Source organism: Prunus dulcis, chromosome 7 (genome assembly GCF_902201215.1).
Source record: "Prunus dulcis chromosome 7, ALMONDv2, whole genome shotgun sequence".
In the NCBI taxonomy this organism is placed as follows: Eukaryota; Viridiplantae; Streptophyta; class Magnoliopsida; order Rosales; family Rosaceae; genus Prunus; species Prunus dulcis.
Window position 1 is genome coordinate 16,708,957 of NC_047656.1, and position 24,794 is coordinate 16,733,750.

The window sequence follows — 24,794 nt, forward strand, 5'->3', positions numbered from 1 at the left end:
TATAGGCTGTTGACCTCGTAACTCTTGGGGCAAATACAGTATTTGCTTCTCTTCATATGCTGGATGTAGTTCATTTTGATTGCAACACCATTGGACCAAAGATCTTCATATCAGGGTCTTTGTCCTTCCAGTGCTGTATCAGAATTGGACGTAAATAGCCATGCACATTTCCAGCATAAAAGGCAAGAATCTGTCTCTGAGAAGGGGGTTTGTCTCCAAGATCTCTAAGAGGATTTCTCGCAGAACGAACATATGTTTCCTTAAGAGACACATCCCTTCCTATTTTAAAGCCGCCAGTTACATCATCATTGCAGAGGGCTTTGATGCAACGTTCCATATGGTGCCTTGTTTCATATGGAGCCTATAAAAGCCAACCTTTCATATTAAGAATACATGCACAGAGAAAGAGACACACACACACACACATGTAGGAAATTGCAGTCATTATGGGCTCAAACAAACACACATTTATGGACAGACTATATGGTGTTCCATTTTTGAAAATGGTCCTTTGGTCGGTTTAAACAACCTCCTAGATTTGGTATTCACATGGGCCAATATGATAAGATTCATTTGAAAGTGAAAGCTTAGGTCATGAATCTCAAAACCATTTTGGAATCTCATTCTACTCTCTTTGTATCTTATCAAAATAACAAAGAAGACATTAGTCACCCAAGCAAAATCAAGGACAAGGAAAGATGCATGGAGAGCATACCCAGTCATGGCAAGCAACAAGAAAATGATCTGCTCCACCAATTCTGTTCCAGTAAGGATACTTTGCTGCAATTTTTTCAGAATATTCCTTCAAAAATTGGCGTAGGTTTGTACGGTTGTGAGAGTTACGTACGTATAGAGTGTACTCTAGCATCCGTGAACTAAATTGCATATAAAACAGATGCGCCTTTCGTGGATCCTTCACAACAAAGCGCTTATATCCCTGCATCAGTTTCAAGAACCATCCCTCTGAAGCATATAACCACTTGAGTATTCGTTGATGGAAGAATTTTTTTTAAAAAAATTATTGACCTAAAGATACTAAGTTTATATTTATGTTTTGAAGAAAACCTCTCTCGACGAAATTTCGTCGGCAAAGGTCTATGCCGACAAAATTTGCCAGATTAGGTTTTCCCCGACGAAATTTCGTCAGCACAAGTGCGCAGACCTCTCCCGACGAAAATACCTTTGCCGACGAAATTTCGTCGGGGCAATCCGGCAAATTTTATTGGCATAGATTCGTCGGGAGAGGTTTTCTTCAAAACATAAATATAAACTTAGTATCTTTGGGTCAATAATTTTTTAAAAAAAATTCTTTTCAGTAATTGAATAATATCTTAGCCTAATTTAATTACTTTCATTAGTACTTATGTTCTAACTATTATTTCTCTAGTGAATACTAATTATTCACTAAGTAAACAATAATTAAAACATAAGTAATTAAAAAAGAGAAATTCAAATTATGGTATACCTGGGCGGCTGTACTTTTAATATATTCCATTTTTGGAATACTAAAATATTTGGGTACCAAAACCAAATTTCTAGGATTTTTATTAGAATATTTAATACTAATTATTCACTAAAGAAATAATAATTAAAACATAATTACTAATGAAAATATTTAAATAAGGCTAAGATATTATTTCATTAATAAATAAATAAAGTAGAAAATCCTAAGCTGTTGTACTCTATAAATAGAATATTCTAGCAGTACAGCCGAATGGCTATATTCTATAAATAGAATATTTTAAAAGTATAGCTATGCGGCTATACACTTTAAATAGCATAATCTTGATTTCCCTTTTTTAATTACTTTATTTAGTAGTTATTTTTAAATTATTATTACCATCGATTAAGTAATACAATTTATGTAGTTAATTAAAATATTTAATTATTCACTAAAGAAATAAATAATTAAAAAATAATTACATATGATAGTAATTAAATAAGGTTAAGATATTATTTAGTTACTAAAAAGAAATTTTAAAATAAAGATACTAAACTTATATATATGTGTTAAACCTTTCCCGATGAATATTCGTCGGCACAGGTCTATTCCGGCAAAATTTGCCGGATTAGATCTCTCCCGACGACATTTCGTCAGCAAAGGTGAATTTCTTGTTGCATCAAAGATTTAAGTCAGCATATGTCACTTTAAAGTCATATGACAAATCATAGATTTTAAAATTTAAAGTCACATTTCTCTTAAATTTTTCTTTAAGGTGACAAATTGAAACTTAGTTATAAATTCATGTGATATTTCAACAAAAATCCCTTATAAAAAATATAAAAATAAATGAATAAAAGAAAATTATTCAGACTTGTCAAGTCATGCTAAGCGAGCTCAGCGTCTTGCATTTGGGCCAGGTCAGCCCCAAGCTGCGGGCATAGAGCAGGTTCATAGCAATTTTCAATTTACGGTGTGAGAGTTTTGGAAATTGAATCAATTTTATGCACATTGCAACACAACAGTTTTTAGGTTTATGTGGGTTTTAGGTTTGAGGGCATTTATGTCTACTTAAGTGAGTTTTCTGCTACATTTGAAAGTTTAAAAACTGACATTTATGAAAATAGGAGTCAAATTTTGGCTATTTTTGATAAAAACTCGAATTATTAGGCCTAAATAATTATAATTATAATTACTTCATTCATTAAGAGACTCCAATGGGGTCAAACGTAAACCAAACAGTCTCTGTCAAACAAAACAAAAAATTATGGAGTCAAGGAAGCCAGATAAAAGACTGATTTATTATAAGAGGAATTCTATACATTGTTATTATTTACAGCTACATTACACATATAAACCATTGAGGCCCAAAAAAATCACCTACAGCAGTGAATTTTCACCATACATCATAAGCAATTAGAGGCCCTCTGCATTGCTTTTGAAATACTTCTCAAAGCATTCCTCTCCTCTACAATGTGTGCACACAACTTTGTATGCTTCAATCAGAAGTCTCGGAAACCGACTTGCAAAGTAGGAATCAAATCCTTCGGGAACTGGTCCGACAAGTTTCTGATATAGCCACCGAAAAAGAAGAGAGTTAATTTCACTCATTTATGCATGTTGAAAGCTTAAGCAAGTTTCATGTATTTTGTTAGTCACAGAGGAAAAGGAAAAAACCTGAATTTGGGTTGGAAGTTCTCTATAGTGATTCGATTTGTTTCGAATGACTCGCAATAAGTCTCGAACACTGTCAAACTTATAACGCCTGTAATGGCCAATGTTAGTCAGAAATGCAGGTTCCATCTTTTCATCCCATTTCCCACCCAAAGCCATGGGTGCAATACTTTCTAGGGCTTTCAAAAGACCAGAGTTAGCCTCTCTATCTTCAAGTTCTACCCTGTCACTAGTGTCACGAAGAAATGAAAGTCTCATCTCTGAGCTCCAGAAAAGAGGATGATGCAGCACCTCCAATGCCTTTGGCCTGACCACATATTAAGAATGTTTCTGTAACCAAAAGAGTTCAAGAAACTATTCCTAGTTTCCTATTCATTAAGAAAAAACTAAAATCCTTACCTCAACTCTGGGTCACGGTTTAACAAACGAGATATAAGATCCACAGCTTCAGGAATATACTCCACCAAGAAGAGATCCACTTTGTTCTTCACAATATTTATGTCACGTTCAAGGTGATCCCCAAATGGATGTCTACCACCAGTGATGCAAAAGAATATTACACAACCTAAACTAAACAAATCCACTGCACGTGTTTGCCGCCCATGAAGAAGCTGTTCAGGCGCTTGCCAACCAGAACTGCCAGAGCCTGCAATCCAGTGATCAAATATTGTCCATAATTAATGAACAGTTATAACTTATAATTCAGCTTTTGAAGATTAACATATAATAGTTTTGATGACAATGGATGCCATTAACTCTGCATGTTATATATAAAAGGTAGGGTACTTAAAGTTTGTAAGACAAGTAAAGAGTACTTTCCAGTAGCATGATGACCCAAAGAAGACATGTCCCCAATAAGGCGCTTGCTAATGCCCATATCAGAAAGCTTTGCACACAAGAATCTTTCCTTAATTAACAAAACATTTTGAGGCTTTAAGTCGCGATGAATGATTCCCAATTCATGCAAATGCACAAGCCCAGAAACCACATCCCTGTGTCACAGATAAAAACAGAAGATCAAATACATAAATCAAATCTGACAAAGCATCTAAGATAACAGTAACCATTGTCATCTGTTGAAAACCACATATACACCAAGAGATGGTTATTATCCCTTGGTAAAGATCATACAAATTAATGGAACTTTTAACCAACCTCAGCAATCTCAATAATAGAGGTGACAGGAAGCCATCTGTTTTCCACAAATTAACATCTGACATAATATTCTTCACTGACTCCAAGTGAACTTCATTTCCATTCAGAACTCGTTTTGCATCTTCCTCTCCAACTATTGGATTTTTAGAGGAATCTGAGCAAATTTGTATCAAATCATCCAAGTTGCAAATACAACGCTCCAGAGCGATATAAACAAAATCTTGATCATATTCGACTCCATACCATCGTACTATGTTTGGATGTCGGTCAGACGCAATAAGATTCTGAATTTCTTTAAAAGCCACATCATGATGAGCTAATACAAGGCGTTTTACAGCAACAGGTCGACCTTCATAAACTCCCTCTAGGACAATAGTACCGTTGCTACCCTTAGAAATTTCTTTATTTGATATAAGTAGTTTACCAATCCTGCGACCATTAGTACCACAATCAAAGAGTTTATTAAGGAACGAGCGTGTCTTGTTATCACTTTCAGTGTGTGTTAAAGCTTCTTCATCTTGAGATGATATAATGCCACTATTCTTTTCTGATTTACGACTTTTCTTCTTCTTGGAAGGTGCAGTTTTTGAATCAGAATTGCTGCGTTGATCATGCAACCAAACTTGCCCTTTAACCACAGAAGCACAGTGGTACACAACAAAGCCCATAAGCATCACAAACAAAAAAGTGAGAGTCAATGCTGTTGATCCATCAAAAAATTTATTGTCAACCTCAGGCTTTGAAGGAACCATCAGACTTGAAGCAGGCTTTTGAACCATGGTGTCTGTCTCTTGATCCTTTAATTTTCTTCCAGGTCCAACTAATTCTAACAGCGTATGATTTCTCTGGGGGAAGATAAATTTTTTTGATTGACATGATAATGGTGGTGCAATGTCACTGCCAGTTTCAGAACCAAGCACATTTTTTGAATTCAAAGGGGCACCACCAAGTGGATTCTCATTATCAGGACAAAGTAAAGCAGCCCAAATTTCACCAACTGTCATATTCCATGAGACCTGGTCTGAATACGGAACAAATGACTGCAAGGAATAATCTATCCTGGAGATAAGTAGTCGCTGCTGAGCAGCATTTCGGTTTATCGAGCTAGGCTTGACCAACTCCTTATTATATCTAATATTATTATTGGATAAAACTCTCTGTTTTTCATTACTCTTCAAAGTGGATGGAGAATTGGGTAGAGCGTATGGGCGAATCAGCTCCCCTGTCAAAAGATCAACCTCAAACACAGTGTTCTTCTTAGACCCAACTGTAATTGATCCATCATCCTCTGAGTGAGGTGTACTACCAACATATTCATCAATAGTGTACGGAAGTTTCTGCAAATACATGTAAATCAATGATCAATGTATAAAAAGCAACGATGCTCCGTGTATATCAAGACCTATTCAAGCACCCTTATTTCTCACAGATTGCATGGACTCCGTCTATCTACGCAGTGAAATTTTGAATTGCATTACCAAAAGGCACCAACTTTACCATCCCCTAACTAAAACAAACTGAAATGAACAGATTCAGATTCCCAGGATAACTCTCAAAACTATACAATCAATACACAAATATCACTAGATTTGGAACGAAACCGACACACCATCATCAAGCACAAACCGATTTAATTATAAGCAAAAAATGGAACAACAAATAAACAAAAGCATTTTTATGACAAACCTCTCGACCAAAGTGCCCTCTGTGCAGATACAAGTTCCAGTCATCAAACCGATTTAATTATAAGCAAAAAATGGAACAACAAATAAACAAAAGCATTTTTATGACAAACCTCTCGACCAAAGTGCCCTCTGTGCAGATACAAGTTCCAGTCATCACCACAATCGATGAAGTAGCGACTATTTTTTGAACCAGAAGTACTGTCTTGAGCCTGATAAGAGGTGTAAAGTGGCGGCCCTGAAGCAAGCGACCATAGTACTCTCATCGAATTACTCTCCACCAAATGTATTCTCCCATCCAGTGTAGCAACTAATGCAGTCGGCTCACTGTTCCAATTCAAATTGACCCAAAAACAGCAACAACAAAAGTGAAATTCAAATCAAAATCAAAATTAATTCAATTTAAGATTTTAATTTAAGATTTTAATTGACTACCAATTTATCAAAATTAAAAAAAATAAAAATAAAACGAAACTGACGGTGTATGGGAATGAAGTCTTCGGCTGGGAGAGCGAGAGAAGACTTCGAGCTGATTCTGATGCGAACCCAGAGGCTGCAACGCCCTGCTCTCCCAGTTCAAGACCTCGCCGTTCGGTTTCTGATGCAAAACCAGAAGCTGCAACGCCTTGCACTCTGAGTTCAAAACGTTATAATCACCCAGAATCTGCAACTCCCTGCTTTCCGAGCTAGAAACGTCGCCGTTTGAGCTGACAAAGCCGGCGATGAGCAATATGAGTAGGAGGACTGCCCAAATAGAACTCTGGTGCTTCATCTGTTAGATTGAATCGAAAAGAAAGAGAAAACGATGATGTGGTCGAAAACGAGCTGAGGGGTTTTGGGATGGGGGAAAAGAGAAGAGAAGAGAAGACAGCGCCGGAGATTCGAAGCTTCTTACGACCCTCCACACTTCGGATCTCCGACTCCGTAAGACTCTGTTGCCTGTCTGGTTGTTTTTTCTCGCCAGCGGTTTTTCTTTCTTTTTTCTGCCAAAAAGAATTTGTTTGACTTCTTCATAAATACGTACGTTTTCATAAGAATTTTTGTCAACCTTGGTATCTGATAAAATCTAAATCTAAATCGTTCCGTCTTATGTTTGGGCCAGGCCGACGGGTCTCTCAGCCCCGAGCTGCGGGCCTTGAGCGGGTTCATGGTGACTCAAGACTCACTCAAGGTTGGAAATTTGTCATAAATAAAGACTTAAACTTAAAATAAAAAAGGCGGTAAATTTTTAAGAAATTTTTGTGAACAAATACTTAAACTTATAAATAAATAAATAAATCTTTGGAATTCTAGTCTTATGATGCATCGGAACGCTTCGTGATTAATATGAGCTAATTGACAAAAAAATAAAAATAGAGCTAGACTTTTATGCGCGTGATTTTTAATTTATTATATTTTAACTTTTTTTTATTAAAATGTGCGATAATATATTAAACTCACACACACTACACTAATACTAGAACTCGAACTCAGGACCTTACCTAGAGGAGCAATTGCTCCGAACCATTACATTAGTGAATCTTTTGCTAATTGACCGTTTTTAAATTCACACAACGCAAATATTTACGAGACTCAAAACTTTCTCATTTAATTAATCAATTGAACCATAAGCCATAACCCTAGCCCTCTTTTTCTCAAAAAACAATCTTAGAGCCTTTTCCACTTAGAGGGGGAAGGAAGCCATTTTTTTCCCCCTATCGCCCCTCTTCTCTTCCTCTCTTCCTCTTTTCACCTCTTCTCCCATTTTCAGAGACAAGAGGTTTTCCCTATTTGTCTTAGTTTTGTTATGATTTTCATCCAACCATTATAGGCAGTTGCGACTCAGCGTTGGATCTTCACCTGCATTTCGGCGTCGAATCTCCACCACCATCTTTTTTGCAATTTCTTTATGTTTGGAATAAGTTGCAGAGACTCTTTGGGTTTTCTGTGTAGTTTTCACATCTCCTTTTGTGAGAGTTTTTCATCTCTCATTGTGAGAGTTTTTCATCTCTCCTTGGTGAGAGTGTTATGGCTTGATTTTTTTCAAGCTTTATCTCTTTTTTATTATTCTAAATTTGCAATCTTAGTTGAGATGTCTATGCCAGAGTTTTTTCGATCTTGCCTGATCGTTAGTGGAGACATACCTGATTTTCTTAATTTTGATATTAGACCGCTCCATTGTTGTAATGACCCTTTTGTGGCTAGTGGCTTTTTTGGCTGAATAATAAATGCAATTATAGAATTTCTCAACAAAAAAATAATAATTAATCAATTGAAAGTCAACACCTAAGAAGAAATGAAAATGTTAAAAAGAGGAGGATTTTATCATTTGTGATTTTAGTAGTTGTTGTAGTAGTAGCAAAGGGATTTAGTAATTGAAAATTATTGATGTGTTGCATATACTTACACGTCATCCTCTTGATGTAAAGTTAAGTTGATTGGAAATGAAAATGTAATAGGTGCATATAATTTCTTGTATGCACTTCTACGGATCCATGATTTTTTTCCCTCATTGTTACAAAAAAAATGGACAAACCATTTACTATAACAATCAATTTTAAAAAAATACCTTTAAATACATTAATATATATTTTAAAGAAATTTTATGTTGTGTTTCCTATTAACTGGCTAAATGCCTATGTGTTGTATACGAATGACCAATATGTATTTTTATTTTGCTAATTTGTTCATTGTGTTTCGCTCCGTTAGTCAATATTATCAATTCCGTACAATTGAGTTCCTTGTATTTCACCCTGTTAAAAAATTATTAAAAGTTTTATATTTTTATTTATTTATATTCAACCTAAAAAACCTAGGATGTCAACACATTTTCAAATAATTGTGAAATTACTTTCAACGTAACCCTAGCGCAACGGTCAAACAGGAGGCTATAAATTAAACCAGAGCCGCCGATTGTAAAAATCTCACGTGGCAGTCCCCGCGCTACGAAGGCAAGTTTTTACATTTGAGTGGAAATTTCAGTTCACTCTGCACCTCCTTCCCCCTCAAACCCAACTCCCATTGCAAGAAGAAGAGGGCGGCAAATTAAGCCAAAACGACGCCGTCAGCCATACGATCATAGACCAAACATGTTGCAGAACAAGTCCTTCGTCAAGAGAACCAGAGGAGGCAAAATCACCAAGGTCTCTCTCAGCTCTTGTCCCTCTCAAAAACCCTAACCCTACATTTCATTTTCTGCTATTGTTTTCAGTTAGGGGTTTAAGCTAATTAGGGTTTTTGTTTTGGCCGTGCTTCGCCTCAGGTCGTGAGAGAGCACTATCTCAGACACGATATATACTGCGGAGCTCCGATATGCAAAGTTTGCGATACATCCCAGGCTCGCTTGAGCCCTACGCCTTCCACCATTCTCATTTTCGATACCAATGTCGTTCTCAATCAGGTTGGTGATTATATCTAGTTTATTTTTTTGGATTGAAATTTGTTCTCCAACTGCAATGAAGAAGTGATTTAGAGCTATGTCCGTGGTGTTTACAGATTGATTTGCTTGAGAACCCAGCAATCGACGATGTGGTTGTGCTTTCCATTGTTCTTGAAGAGGTTAAGAACAGGAATTTGTCTGTTTACAATAGAGTTAGAGCTCTCTGCAGCAATTCTTTAAGGAAATTCTTTGTTTTCTCCAACGAACACCACAAGTAGGTTCTATTTATAAATTGAGAATCTGTGTTTTGAAGGTTATTTTTTTATCTTGTCATTTTTGTTGGGATTTTAACCACTTTTTTGACATGTGTTGATTGGTGCTGTATTCAGGGATACATATGTTACGGAAATGAGTGGAGAGAGTAAAAATGATCGAAATGATAGAGGTTTGCTCATGCTGTGATTACAAAATTTGTTTCCTCGGGATATACTTGGTGTTTTGTACTTGTTGATTTTTTGTGTCTTTTTGTTACCTGCGAACACTATGCAATACTGGTTATGGAATTTGGTTTATTGTGTGGCATGCATCTGTAAATTTCCTACTTTTCTCACCTAAGAAATTATTATTCAGCAATTCGGGTGGCCGCCCAATGGTATCAAAGTCATCTTGCTGGTTCTGCCCGGATTTTACTTATAACTAATGACAAAGAGAATAAGAGAAAGGCTATTGAAGAGGGAATTTCTGCAGAAACAGGTGTGTATAATATGGTTGCTATCCACGTCGTTTTTTGACAGCATCTCTTATACTTCAGACCTTCCTTTTGAGTTGAATATCCACATGATTAAATGTGTTTATTTTCAAATGTTGGAAGTTTTGTGGAATTACTCACTTGGGAATTATTGCCTTGTCTTCAGTGGAGTCTTATGTGAGGTCATTGAGTCGACCAGATTTGCTTGACCTGCTTGTGCAGCCTGCATCAGAAGATGTAAACATGGAGGAAGTTGAAGATTTGAGACCATCAAAGAGGAAAATCATTTACACAGAGGTACTGCCACTGAGTATGTGTGCCTTCGTGCATTTTAGTGTTGTTATAAGTTCCATGACACAAATGTGGTTCTTACCAGTTTTTTCTCTCTTTTCTTTTCCAGCATAAGCCCATGTCTGAGATTACGTCCGGTTTGCATCGCGGTATATACCATCAAGGCAAACTTAGAGTGAATCGTTACAACCCATTTGAAGCATATGTTGGAAGTGAGAGCATTGGTGATGAGATTATAATCTATGGACGTACAAACATGAATAGGGCTTTTGATGGGGATATAGTGGCAGTTGAGCTTCTGCCTCAGGATCAATGGCATGAGGAGAAATCTCTAGCTCTAGCAGATGAAGGTGGGTCTTAGTTTTGATTTTATTTCTAGTTACTTTTTTCGGGTGGGAGGTTGAAAGCATCTCTCTCTCTCTCTCTCTCTCTCTCTCTCTCCTTATTAATTTTTTTAATTAATATACTTTGTACTATTTTGCAGAGGATGAGGAAGAAGATGTTCATCTGGTTCCAGGAAGTGCTGATGATGCTCCTAGGACTACAGCTCAACCACCAGGTTCTGCTGGAGTAACAGAGCCTATCTCAAGCCGTCCATCTGGCCGTGTTGTTGGTATTATAAAGCGGAATTGGCATTCGTAAGTTGACTTCACTGGCTGCCTGAAGTCTTTTTGTCTTGCTGACTGAAGTGGTATCTGTTCTAATTATTGTTTGGCTGAAATATGTTTCTTCATTCAAGTAGGTAGCAAACATTGTGTTACCTTTTGGCATGTCTGTGCCTTAAAGTAGTGATTGTTGTGCTATACTAACATCCCACTGTTACCCTGATGTGTGTAGATTCTCATTTGCTTCAATTTGCAGTTGCAGCTGTTGGTTGTTATAATGATCTTTTCTAGTGATTGGTTCTGTTATCTGATATAAATTAACACTCGTGCAGTTATTGTGGATCTTTGGAGCCGATGGCTATGCCTGCAGGTAGTGGTGGTGTTGCCCATGCCTTATTTGCCTCGAAAGATCGTAGGATTCCTAAGATTCGAATACACACACGACAGCTTGAGAATCTTCTGGACAAGAGAATTGTTGTGGCGGTTGATTCTTGGGATCGTTTGTCTCGTTATCCTTCTGGCCATTATGTACGAACCATAGGACAAATAGGTGATAGAGATACTGAAACTGAGGTAGGCTGGAAGGAGTTCCATTGTTTGCATTTGTTTGTTTGAACATCCATATTTTACCTTCTTATGTACTATTTAAACATCTACTCAATTGAAGTTTAGATGGCAATGACACTGATTTAACTTTTCGGATGTTGCAGGTGGTCTTGATTGAGAATGATATAAATACAAGACCATTTTCTTCTCAAGTTCTGGCATGCTTGCCACCGTTACCATGGTCTGTGTCTTCTGAAGATTTGGCAAATTCTATTAGACAGGATTTGCGACAATTGCGTGTCTTTAGTGTGGACCCTCCTGGTATATGACCTGTAGATTATTTTTTTATTCCTTGTTCTGCTCCCTCTGCCTAATTTGTTATTGGTTTTTGTTATTTTTTGCTGTTTTCTGTTGGGTAGATAATTAATATTTTAGTTAAATGTTATGATAAGTGCTTTGCTTCTGGTTTCTGCAGGATGCAAGGATATTGATGATGCATTGCACTGTACATCTCTTCCAAATGGAAATTACGAAGTTGGAGTCCGTATCCTCAACCTCATGACATTTATTAATAATTGAAGTTGCTTGTATAACTGAAATGTAAGGTTTAATTGTGCATTAGCGATAAAGATTGTGCATTTATCTTTGTGTCAATGCATAACCAAGTCTGAAAGAAGAGAGTCTCTGCAAGTTCAGAAGACAAAAACATGAAATTTATTTTAGAATAAAATTATAATGCATTAATTCAGTCTTGTCCATTGCTTTCTATGCTTCCTACTTTTGTTTGGTGCATTACATTTTTTTTTCTCATTTCTAACATGTATGGTTGTTCACTTACTCAAAGATTTTGTTTTTCATGCCTTATTCTGCCACCCATGCCAACTTTTTCTGTAAGTATAAAATGAGTAACCTGCAAGCTTATCCTTAATGACTTCAATTAGATATTGCTGATGTAACAAATTTTGTACACTCGGACACTCCTCTTGATGATGAGGCTTCACAAAGGGGCACTTCGGTCTACCTAGTTGAACGGCGCATTGACATGCTTCCAAAACCTTTGACGGAAGGTGACTTTTTAAAATAAAATAAAAATATTCTTCTGTAATGAGTGCAGTAAAAAGAAAGTTTGATATTATGATCGCATTTTCTGTGATTTAAAGATATAGATCTTATTATGCAGATGTATGTTCTCTTCGAGCTGATGTGGAGAGGCTCGCTTTTTCTGTTATATGGGTATGTACTCCCTACTAGTCACAATAAGACTAATATTTTAAACTATTAGTCATTTATTTTATAATTTGAATTTCTTAAATCAATCAATAAGCTGGATTGTGCATTTTTTTCATAAAACACAAACTTACGCAGTGTTTATCAGTCATAAAACACACATTTGTATACAAACACACATGAATCTGTTACAGAGATACCATATTATATTTGTTTTATTTGTACACACACACACACAAGATAGGTTTAACCAATTTTGGAGTCTTCTTTTGTTTTTTGGATTGGTGTAAACTTGTTTACCTGAATTTCAGGAAATGACACCTGAAGCTGAGATTATTTCTACGAGGTACACAAAAAGTGTCATCAAATCGTGTGCAGCATTGTCTTACATTGAAGCTCAAGCGAGGATGGATGATAGGTGCATTTCTACTCCAACTTAGTTACCTTTTGGTAGATAAATTCATTTTGACCATACCACTTTGGTTTGCAGGATACTCTTATGTTCAATAATTATAATGATGTTCTGTTAATCTTAGTAAACTTTACTTCTTGTTAGAATAATAGATTTGTTTCAGGTATGTTTTTGCTACATGAGCATTATATTTGCTCCACTTACTTCATGCATTCACTTGTTATGTTTCTACCTATATACTGCATGTGCATGTGATTGTAATGTATAAAATGACAATATATCCTACAATGCTCTAGGAAGCATATTTTGTTGTGATTTGACACACCCATGATATGTAAAAGTAAGATGAATGATAGAAGTGAGTTGGTCTTAACATTTGAAAGAAGGAGAGTACATTAGGGATGCAAGTCTCCGCAGAATGTGATCATATGGGGTTGGAATGGTCTGATAAGTAAATAACCTAATTAGAGCCTCCAAGAAGAGATCTAGATTGTAGTGCTTCTTCTATTTTTCAAGATGATGCCTAATCACCAGAATACAGAGTAAGGTTGATGTGGCTAACCCATAATGTGTTGGGTTGAGCGTTATCTACTGAATCCTGGATAGCGATGAATAGCTGTGTATTATGAACTAGAAGTGCATATAAAGGAGCTTGACAGCACTAGTCATAAGTGTGCAAGTGTCAACTTTAGAAATCCATAATAAAATGGGCCTATGGTATGCATTGCCTGGCAAACAAACTGGTTCTAACTCCTCCTGGTGGAAAATGTCTAAGAATCTGGCATTTTTGTTGCTATAGCACTCAGTGAACAAGGAGAGAGATTAAACTCTATGCGGCACCAATGGTGAATTTTAAACCTGCACCAATGATTGAATCTGTTCAATGGTGTAGGGTTTTTGCAATTGGCCCCTGCATCGTTGATCCCTTTCCTATGGCCCCTATAAAAGTTTCTTGAAGCTTTGCATTTTTATAATAAGGCTTTCTTATTGCTTTTTTCTTACTGCAGTCGGTTGATGGATCCATTAACTACAGATTTAAGAAACATGAATGCTTTAGCAAAGGTATGCACACGTGGGCTTTACTTTGGCTATGAATTCATGGGTTAAACTGCTGTAATATGCTATCTACTTTCTTGACTTCTCTGAACAATATGCATTTGTATATGATGCTACAGATAATGAGGGAAAGACGTATTCAGAGAGGAGCCTTAACTCTTGCATCTGCTGAAGTCAAGTTTCAAATTGACACCGAGACTCATGATCCTCTTGATATTGGTACGTGGTTGGAAAGGCAAATTTCATGTTCAACATATCAAACTTTCGTTGATTGTAGTCCTAGTCTGAATCCTGAACCGATTTACTTGCACTGAGAAAAGATCAGCTGTGCTGTTGAATAATCCACCAATGAAGAATTACCTTATTTCATGATATTAATTGCTTAGCGCTTCTCTGGGGTCATGTATATAAATATTTACAGCGAACTCCACTTACCTCACATGCATGCATGTTCACATTTTTTGGCTGATAATATTCACATTCACATTGGTTTTAAAGTTGGTAATGCATATATCATATTCTACCCATGTTTAGTACTTTGTGTTTGTGAAGGTCGTAGCATCATTAGGTAGACTATTAAACATGTTGCTTTGGAGTCTGGTTTTATTCCTTTTTTTCTTTTGTAGCAATTTCATTATTTTGGCTCTTTTCTTAGCTGTTTCTAATCATGACTTGTTTCTGCAGGAATGTACCAGATTCGTGAAGCAAACCAGATGGTTGAGGAATTTATGCTTGCTGCTAATGTTTCAGTTGCCGAGAAGATCCTTAAACATTTTCCTCTTTGTTCACTATTGAGGTAAGTTGGTGGATTTTTCTTCAACAATTTTCATGGTCTCATGTTATTTTTCCTGGAATGTCCTTCTGGTTGTCTTTTTATTACAATTAAGGCTATAAAGTGGCAGGGGGGTCTATTTAGGTTGGCTGTGTTTGAATATATCACTTTTTCGTTAAATGTAGATCTCTTATCTAAATGGTTGATGTAATTTTCTTTTTTCATCTAAACTTTGTGGTTATGGCAGGATAGGTGCATAGCTGCCTTCTAACTTTGCCACATGTCTCTTTTTTTGGTCATTTAATTTATGTATGTGTTCTGCAGGCGCCATCCTACTCCAACGAGAGAGATGCTTGAGCCTTTGTTGCGTACAGCTGCTGCTGTTGGTCTCAACTTGGATGTCTCATCATCAAAAGCACTGGCTGATTCACTTGACTCTGCAGTGGTAGGTGTTTAGTTCGTATGCATGTTATTAGTATGAGACTTATGGCTTTTCTTCAGTTAATTTGTGTTTCATCATTTTGTTCTCTCTCTCAAACACCCACATATTGTAAAAAATTGAACTTTTCCCAGGCTGATGATCCATACTTCAATAAGCTGATTCGTATATTGGCTACTAGATGCATGACACAGGTAACTTTACTTGAATGGTTGAGTGAAGTTGAAATTCTCTTGAAGGACACCTTTCTACATGTATTCATTTACCTTCTATTTGCGTAGGCTGTTTATTTCTCTAGTGGGGATCTCAGCCCACCAGAATATCTTCATTATGGGCTTGCAGCACCTCTATATACTCATTTTACTTCTCCAATAAGGAGATATGCAGGTTAGATTCAGTTTTAGTCACGTAATTCTTGGTGATCGAGTTATTGTTGTTTGACTTTCGAACTTTCTTTTCCTGCAGATGTCATAGTGCACAGGTTGCTTGCTGCATCTTTAGGGATACAGAAGCTTCCTGCTATATTCCAAGACGGAACCCGGCTAACTAGCATTGCTGACAGTATGGAATAATTTTCCTTGTCTTTTTTTCTTTTTTGTACATTTTCATATTTATGAGTGATATTACCATAAGAAAAATGCTTGGCTCCTCACCCCACAAACCAATGACAATTTGACATGTATCCAAATTTTTTTCCTAGTAAGTGCTTACTTGCAAGTCAATACATATCAAATTATTATTGGCTTGTAAGGAGGAATGGGTCCTTATTGTTCTTAGAATATCGATGCAGCCACCCGGCTTATAACTGAGATTCCAAATGTGCCCATATTCTGTATAATGTGCTTTAACGGAAATTTTCTTTTCTATATTTATATTTACTCTTCTGAGTAAAGATTCTTATTTGCTCTTCTAGGACATGGTTAATTCATTTATCTCAATACTTTGTAGGTAATAGCTTCTCAACTTTATATTTACTTTGGGTATATTGAACTCTAAGAATGCTGCTTTCACTTATTTGTGCTACAGATTTAAATTATCGACATAGAAATGCCCAGATGGCAAGCCGGGCCTCAGTGGAGCTCCATACCCTCATTTTCTTCAGGAAACGGTATGAGCGCGCACACACACACACACTCTCTCTCTCTCTCTCTCTCTCTAATATTTCCTTTCATTCATGTAGGCCAACGGACACAGAGGCGAGAATAGTAAGGATAAGATCCAATGGATTTTTCGTATTTGTGCCCAAGTATGTTTCCTCACCTAATACAGAATCCTTTTCTGTCTGTTTTGTGTGTGTGGACTGACTTTAATATTCTGGAGTGGAGTCGAGTGTTAAGATAAACTTGTGGAGGTGGTTTACATATGTGAACTCTTTCTTTTTCCCATCTTTTGCAGGTATGGAATAGAAGGGCCTGTCTACTTGACCCCAAGAGGTGATAAGGAAGGCGGAGAGTGGTTTGTTGACGAGCAGCAGCAGAAGATTAGAAAAATGGACGGCAGCATGTCATACAGTGTTCTGCAGACAGTGTTTATTCATTTGGAGATTGTGGAGCCCCAGCCCAGTAGGCCGAAACTCCAGCTTACGCTAGTGTAGCCAAGTAACTTTGCCTCTCCCCAGTACTCTGTTTTCAGATGAGAAGTATCTGCAGTGGGTTGTGTGAACCAGGAGCTTTTGCAATGCTTGGTTCTAACCATCAAGGGGAGAGAGCTGTCATAGGACACATAGGAAATAGTGTATAGTTTCATAGTATAATTTGTTTTACTTTTTGAATTTACGGTGTGAGAGTTTTGGAAATTGATTGTAGAGCTGAGAGATTAGAAATTGATTCTATGCACAAAACAGTTTAATTTTAAGGTGTTATTGTTGCCAACCCAAACGACTCAGTTGTATTTTTTAGGTTTAATGTTTTACAATTTATATTCCAGGTCTGGTTGGGCAGTTTTAAGGATTGTTTAATCTGGTTATTATTATTGATGACTCAACAAATAATAGTTAAACTTGGTGTTTTTCCACGAATTTTCTGCCAGTGGATGTCCCAAGCTAAAAATTGGTGCTTGCATTGATACTAATTTCAATTCAACAAGAACAGTGCACCACAATGAATCATAATGCATAAATCAAGGCTTTATCTATGAGAAACATTGAGCTATGAAAAATCTAACACACAATCACCCCCTTCTCTTTATATATATTTTTCCTACTACACAATAAGTAAACGAAACAATGGGATCTACATACACGCCCAAATCATACTCTAATTAATTTTTCTCTTCCAGTTGAAACAACCAATCGAATCGAAAAATGGAGGACAAAAGAACACCCAAATGCAGGAATGTAGATCCTTCTTCCCTCTGAAGTGTAAGCCTCTCACTATAAAATGCACCATTTAGGGATGCTTGCCATCCTCAGCTGAAGGCAGTTCAAGACAAGAGCCACATATAGACTGTTGACCAAATAGTAAGTGCCAAGGCTGCAACCAAGTATGTCCACAGGAAGATCACTGAGCACTCTGCCTCAGCCACATCAAACAGCTGGGTCATGGTTCCTGCATTAATTATAAGGAAGATTGTTAACAACCCTAGATTGTGAAGCTTGCTATTTGCAGAAGCATAATGGAGTTAGAAACGCTGCTTACCAATATTCATGGCAGGTGGCAGGGTAAACTGAACCATCAGCACAAAATGGAACAGAGGGTCTGATGGTAGAAACCCAACCTTGCTTGCTCCTATTACAATCCCGATACCAATCACGGGCATTACTACGTATCTAACAATGATCACTCCAATGATGATAGGAATTTTGATTGTCGATTTGCGTAAACCTATTCGATTAGTTTGTCAGATTGTCTCACCTCCTAGAACAGAAGAAAACTAGTTCTAATGTTGAAAATCATAGGTTCATTACCTTGGATGAGGTTGCCTCCAAGAATAAGTGTGATACAAGGGATGGTTCCATTCCTGCATAGTGCAGTTATTGTTACTTGACTTAGTACACAGAATGTTTTCGGTTTAAATTTGTTTGATTGAATCATAAGGGATGCGCCTTAAGCAGAAAGGTACCTACCCAAGTTGTGTAATAGAGTCTTCGATCACCCGCAGGGGGGCGCTGTCACCAATTATTATCTTCTTAAGAAATGGAATTGACCCAATAAAGAATCCCACAATCTGATCATAGACAGATAACAAAGACAAGTCAGTTCTTGGTCAGTCTTGAGGTCTCGAGAAGCACTTATACCGTAAGAGAAATGTTAGAAAAACTCACCGCAGCTACCGTTGGTGGTGCCAGTAACTCATGTAAAATCTGCTTAACAAATGCTACTACTTTTCGGCTGAATGGTACGTCTGATTCATCGGCTACTATCTGCCATTTGAGAAATCCAGATAGTCCAAACAACGTGCTTGAGTTAATATTTGCATATATATATATATATATATATATATATATATAACACAAACTGAAGCCAGACTAGTTCTAGTTTTCATCAGACTTGTTATGTAGATTGGTATATGAGGGTACTCACAGCTTCTTGGTTTCTAGAACCATTTGATGAAACTACTATAGAACCCTGCTCTTCATCTTCTCCCTTGAGAAGGGGAGTTTCCCCCTCAGCGTCTAAATCACTGTTGGGATTCTTTGAGGCCTCCTCAGCTGCCTCAATTGCTTGAAGCGCTTTCCATTTCATCGCTGAAGTTCGTATCAGCTGGTAACTGTAAGTCCAGATGAAGAAACCCCCAAGCTGCAATAACCAAGTTACCTGTTAGCTTTGAAATTAATTCATTTTTTATTTTTAAATCATGAACAAGTGGAGGTTTAACAATTGCATTACCGCCATGGAAAAAGACACATATGAGAGTCCAACCCTTTTACAAACACTATGATCGCCAAATGGGTTCCCATCCTCTTCACAGATTGCAGGGATAAGTATAAGAGGAAGGTTTCCCAAGTTTGCTATTCAACAAGATTTGCCATTACTTGATGAGCACACTTCAAATTTGCTGCTATAAGAAAGAGATGAAAAACTATATAAAAAAATTGAGCATTTACCTGATGAACATGCAGCCATTACCAGGCCTTCCTGATAAGGTTTTGGTCTGACTATCTTTACCAAAATCCATCCAAGTATCCCTCCAAATAGAAATGTAAGCCCCACGTTTACGATCATAAACCACCTGAATCAACGATCAAACAAGGTCCAAGAAAATGGGAAGATATAAAAACAAAGATATTAAACAGAATAAAAATGAAAGCACACAGAAAAAAGATCCAAATACAGATACGGAAGCATACATTGAAATAATGTCTTCAAATGTAATAGTCTTGGCCACACTTGCAAACACCAGTGAGGGGGTGAAAACCACAAACACAACCTGCATTTTTTTGTAAATCATAACTCAACAACTTCCAATTAATCATAAATACTTATTTGCATCTGATTCATGCAGGAACCAACTTATGTACCAAAAAACACATGTGCCTACCTTGTTCATGGACCGCCGGGCGTCTACAGGGAGAAGATTCCAATACTCAGTTGCCATGAAAGCTCCCAGTACACTGATTATGAGAACTTGGAAAGTTGGCATACAAGCCACCTCCAACAATGTCCAGAAACCCATCTCTCTTTCTCTCTTTTTTTCCTTCTTTTTTTTCCTTGGTAGTTGAAACTTCAGACAGAGATTGCAGTTTCTGGTTTTCTAGTCCCAGTACTGTCCAAATGTGTTTTTCTTTGCAGTGTTTTTATATGAGATGCTTGAACTTCGTTAGTGCACTACTAAAACAAAAGAAAAATCCTGGGAAACAAAAACAAACAGAGAGAAGAAAACAGAATATTAGCCATCATCAAAATCCAAAGCAAAAATCAGAGAGTGGAATTCAAGTTGTTTTTTTACAAGGAAAGCCACCAAAGTTGATGCCTACATATTACATGTGAGGCCATACCATAGGGAGGAAATAGCCATGAAGGTAGTAACATTTGTCACTACTTGGTTCAATCCCATCACAGAGCGCTTATCTTTTGTCCAAATTTGTTGTGCATATCTTTTGAATCTCTGGGATTTTACTTTAAAAATAAAATAAAAATCGTTCTTTGTATTTAACCCAGGTGATAAAAAATGTTTATGGTTTTTTAATTGGTGGTTTAAGCCAATTAGGAGGAACTTGGTTGGTCAGCTATAAATAGTCTATTTTTCCATTTAAATATGGTTTTATTTTAATATCAATAGAAGAATTTGTACAGACCAAAAACAGGGTAGATCTATATAACATGATTTAGAATTTGGGTTTACTTTTAATTTCTATGCCAATAATATTGGACTGATTGACAACACCAAGGCATGCTAAACCTTGAGGTTTCAAAGTTCAAATTCAATCGGAATTTGTCAAAGCATATAAAATATAATAATAATTTGGGACCCAGAAAAAGCCAAATCCAGCACGTGACAACACAAAGTAACCAAAAAAAAATAAAAAAGTAACCAATTGAAAAGACTCTCACTTGTGGTGAGAAATCCTCTTTCTTTGTAGACTTGTAATTTTGACAATACAAGACGGTTGTCGCTAACCTAAGAAAGAAAGAAAAATGTAGGTATAAATAGTGTTTGATTTATTTCTCTTCTTAGATGACTCAAATAGTCGGTGATTTATTTTGTGACTCTCTGGAAATTATTCATGCACAAAAAAGGCCAGCAAAATTTTGTCAATGAAAATGCTCAGAGGTTCATGAATTTCTTTTAAATTTCATATTCTTCAAAAGGAAGTTTTTGTAGGTGGATCGAATGGTCAATTCTAGTCAAATGATGCAGCCGATAAGCATAAAACCTAAATCAGATGCTAAAATTGACAGAACTTTGTCCATGCGCAAACATCATCAAAACAAAACGTGTATGATAAAGTACAAGTGGCAATTGTATTATGTTACCATATACGCAAATTGCAACTTCTCCTAAACATATAGAAAAATCTTTAGGCATTATAGTGACAAAGAGACAGAGAGACACAAAGGGGGACCATGGACACTAATAATCATTATGTATGTAGGTCTTAACTGGGGTCCACCATAAGGGTTGGTTCCACCAAAAAAGAAAAAGGAAAAGAAAAAAAAAAGAATATGAACCGAAAGAAGTGAAAAAATAAAAACGAAAAACGAGTAAGGGCTCGTTTGGAAGGGTCATAATCAACTCTGAGAAGAAGCATCTTCTATGTGCTTCTCTATATAATCACTTTTAGTGATTTTAAGTGATTCTGAAAAGAAGCACTTTCCATGTGTTTCTAATTAAGATATTAAATTTTAATGTTTTAAAAAAAAAATTCTAAAGCCGCCCTTTAAAGGGAGCGAAACAGACAAATCAAAATGTGACATAAGGGGTGTATTATTGAGGGGCGCATGAACACTTGTTTAAAACGCAAAGGTAGCTTTTGATTATTTTCCGTAAACGGAAATGGGAGGTCTTTTTAATTGTTTTGGAAAAAAGCCAGAAACATTTCGAACTTGCCTTATTTTTGTGGTTGAGAGGTGTGCAAATTCTGCAGAGATTCAAAAGTGCTAATAAAATATAAAAAAAAGAAATACTTAAGTTAAAATCCATTTGACACGTGTGTGAATAATTTTTATTTTTTGCTAACAAGTGACAACCGCTAGATTTAGAACAACTTAAAGGAAACCCAGAATTTGATAGATACACCCACCATTTCCACGAAGACAGGAATGTTGGAGAAGTGACCAGAAACAACTGTATAGAACCAGAAGAACTTTGATTTAAATTTTAAAAAAAGAAGAAGAATAAGTACTAATTAATAACCCATCAGATCAAGAAGATTTACAATATATATGTACCTTCATGGGTTCGAGAAACAATATCAAAACGACAGATCGGCATGCAAAGAAATAGCAGGAGAAAATTGAAGAACCATGTTCATGAAATTAAGCAGAAAATTGAAGGGGAAGAGAATTAAGAGATGATGAACCTGGAAATGAGTTTGGGGTGACAGAGTTGCGCACCAGAAAAAGCAAACATGGTTGAGAGAAAATGGGAGGGAGAAAGTAGTGGGAAGCTGATGGGGCTGAAAGAGGAGAGAGAATAAGAAGAAGAAGAAGAAGAACCCATGACCCAAGAGACTCGCATGCGCCTTTTAATTTGGAGTATAAATCTCTACGAATTGATGGTGCTCGTTATATACAACAAGCTTGAGCTTCTTGCGTATATGCTTCGTATTTACTATTTATGCACAGGGATGTTTGCTCCCTCCCACCAATGACTTTAATTAATTTGCACTTACAACCGCACAATATTTAACCAAAGCTTCATAAAAGTAACATAAGATGTTTACATTATTGAAGCATCTGACTGTGAATTTGAATCATCGATTAAGTCAATTTTTAACTAAATGTGTCACGATTCACGTCTTGTCAAAATAAAAGAATTGGTAGCTAGTGCACATGAGATCATCACCCCATAAAACCAAAAAAAATACATTATTGCAGACACACAGCCTCACATGCAATAATACACAAGTAAAATTAGCAAACAAAATATGAAAAAGGGCTGAAGATGCAAAAAAAGGGCAAGTATTTGTCGTACCAGTTTATGAACGTAATGCCAAACTTCTTCTGCATATATATATATATATATATATATATTTTATTTTTTTTACTTTTTATTTTTTTTTTCTTGATAGGGGGATCCAATTGCAGCTCTCAAATTGTTGAGCATATCCTATTAATACAAATCGACAGATCACAGATTCACATGGGATATTTTTGTGGGTGATTTGGAATTCTATTAGGCAGGCTGTCATCTAGACAAATTCGAATTTGTCAGTCCAACCTATAATTTGGCTACGCCAAAATTCTACTGCATAATGATTCATGCATATGCATTGCCTCCTGTACGTACAGTCAGCATGATTATATATATATAGTATCCTAAATCCTACGTGTCATCTCAATTGGCCACACAATACGCCAATGGACAGAGAATTTTCTAACCAAATCTTAATCAACAAATAAAATAACGAAACCACTTGTGTTATTTGATGAGCGACTGGTTTGGAGTTATCTCCATCAATATGGCATTACGCGGTGCCAGGGATACTTAAGGTAGGGGTCACTAATTTAATTCACTTTGACGAATGTGCTTACGTATTTAAGAAAAACTTGTATGTCACGGTTTTATATATAATGTTTTATCTATTTCTTTTATAACGTAACAAGAAAACGGAAATGGATTACATGAATTTATTGTGTAAATTATCCTCCAATACTGTTGGAATTTGAAAAATGTTTTAAAAAATTTACTGTTTTGATTGATTGATTTATTTTGATTGTTTTATTTTATTTATTTTATATGCAGTAGTTTAACACCTTGATCTGATTCTGATTTGGGAGGCAATCCACTAAAAGCCTTAACTAGTTGGCTGGAAAAGGGAGAGCAGCATATTTCGAGAAAGGTTTTATTATAATGATAATTATTATTATTTTGTTCATCCACATTTTTTATTTTTCATAGGAAAGTTTCAAGTGTTTACAGGATACGAGCAATGCAAGTGTACACTTACAAGAGTCACAAGTTGTTGTATCTTGAAGAGTAAGGTTGCCATACAACCTAACTACATCGAGACATTATCTCTGAAGGGTGAAATCCCAAAAAAACCTTTCAGAGGGATATCACAAGAATGATTGGCATTGCTAGATAAGTTTTTCCATTTGTTTTGTTTGAGAACTGGGTTTTCAAGGCAGCATGTTTTATGCATAGTATTATCTTGTTGACTCATCTGGTGATAAATTCGCATATACATTACTGATTTATTGATTTGAGTTTTCTAATGATACATCTCTTCAATCTGCATATAACACCTAAGGCTTTAATGATCTGTTATTTTGGATTGTGTGTATATTTTGCCGGTTCGGCATTGTTTTCGTTTTCTTTCACACTATGCTTTGGGATTCAATCAAGTAATAATCATGAAAAGCATGTAATATAACACCTAAGGTCCTTTTTGGTTCATGGGAAAGGAGGCTTGGAGATGGAAAATCAATTGCTTTCCCATGTTTGGTAAGTGTAGGCATGAGAAATGGTTGCCTGACACATGAGAAGTAAGGGGGAAAATGAAGCCTTCCTCTCAACTTAAGTTTTGTTTTCCCTCCTCATGGAAAAGTTTGGGAAAATGAGCCAACATTAAATGACCATTTTGTCCCCATGAACAATTTAGAATTGCAATGTATCATTAAATACATTCTTTTTTTATTTGATTTAATATGGGTATAATTGAAAAATTATACAAACTTTATTTTCCATTCCTACTCAAAACAAACATGGGAAAGGAAACAAAGTGAAATCTCCCCGTTACTTTCCCGATATTACCAAACGTGAGAAAGGAATCTTTCATTTTTTA

The 24,794-nt window shown here is 36.3% G+C and overlaps 3 protein-coding genes and 1 pseudogene across 6 annotated transcripts; 1 reads left to right on the forward strand and 3 right to left on the reverse strand.

Moving 5' to 3' along the window:
• Positions 1-868, reverse strand: part of LOC117635483 — a 1,467-nt pseudogene extending 599 nt beyond the window's left edge.
• Positions 869-2,719: 1,851 nt separating this feature from the next.
• On the reverse strand, positions 2,720-6,954 carry LOC117634953 (serine/threonine-protein kinase/endoribonuclease IRE1a-like). The gene is made up of 7 exons (XM_034369248.1): positions 6,432-6,954; positions 6,066-6,279; positions 4,271-5,607; positions 3,935-4,107; positions 3,515-3,761; positions 3,119-3,422; positions 2,720-3,010 (listed from the first exon to the last, which is right to left on the reverse strand). The coding sequence occupies exons 1-7, from the start codon at positions 6,722-6,724 to the stop codon at positions 2,858-2,860; spliced, it is 2,721 nt and encodes a 906-aa protein (XP_034225139.1). The 5' UTR covers positions 6,725-6,954; the 3' UTR covers positions 2,720-2,857.
• Positions 6,955-8,846: 1,892 nt separating this feature from the next.
• Positions 8,847-17,283, forward strand: LOC117633682 (exosome complex exonuclease RRP44 homolog A). Its single transcript, XM_034367379.1, has 24 exons — positions 8,847-9,074; positions 9,194-9,331; positions 9,427-9,584; positions 9,700-9,755; positions 9,941-10,063; positions 10,225-10,355; positions 10,459-10,699; positions 10,834-10,987; positions 11,287-11,527; positions 11,665-11,821; positions 11,976-12,044; positions 12,442-12,567; positions 12,681-12,733; positions 13,039-13,145; positions 14,147-14,201; positions 14,315-14,414; positions 14,880-14,991; positions 15,292-15,412; positions 15,541-15,600; positions 15,688-15,793; positions 15,872-15,967; positions 16,433-16,514; positions 16,587-16,652; positions 16,802-17,283. Exons 1-24 carry the CDS (start codon positions 9,021-9,023, stop codon positions 16,998-17,000), a joined length of 2,805 nt encoding a protein of 934 aa, XP_034223270.1. The 5' UTR covers positions 8,847-9,020; the 3' UTR covers positions 17,001-17,283.
• Positions 17,284-17,440: 157 nt separating this feature from the next.
• Positions 17,441-22,587, reverse strand: LOC117633683 (protein PIN-LIKES 5). Of its 4 annotated transcripts, XM_034367381.1 has the most exons (12): positions 22,237-22,587; positions 22,089-22,132; positions 19,886-20,194; positions 19,695-19,774; positions 19,452-19,576; positions 19,234-19,355; positions 18,928-19,143; positions 18,669-18,767; positions 18,471-18,571; positions 18,312-18,364; positions 18,043-18,228; positions 17,441-17,952 (listed from the first exon to the last, which is right to left on the reverse strand). In XM_034367381.1, the coding sequence occupies exons 3-12, from the start codon at positions 20,018-20,020 to the stop codon at positions 17,828-17,830; spliced, it is 1,242 nt and encodes a 413-aa protein (XP_034223272.1). In that variant the 5' UTR covers positions 20,021-20,194; positions 22,089-22,132; positions 22,237-22,587; the 3' UTR covers positions 17,441-17,827. The 4 variants fall into 4 exon arrangements, with proteins under 4 accessions (XP_034223272.1, XP_034223271.1, XP_034223274.1 ...); XM_034367380.1 differs by lacking the exon at positions 22,089-22,132 and having other exon boundaries at positions 22,368-22,587; XM_034367383.1 differs by lacking the exon at positions 22,089-22,132.
• Positions 22,588-24,794: the final 2,207 nt, after the last annotated feature.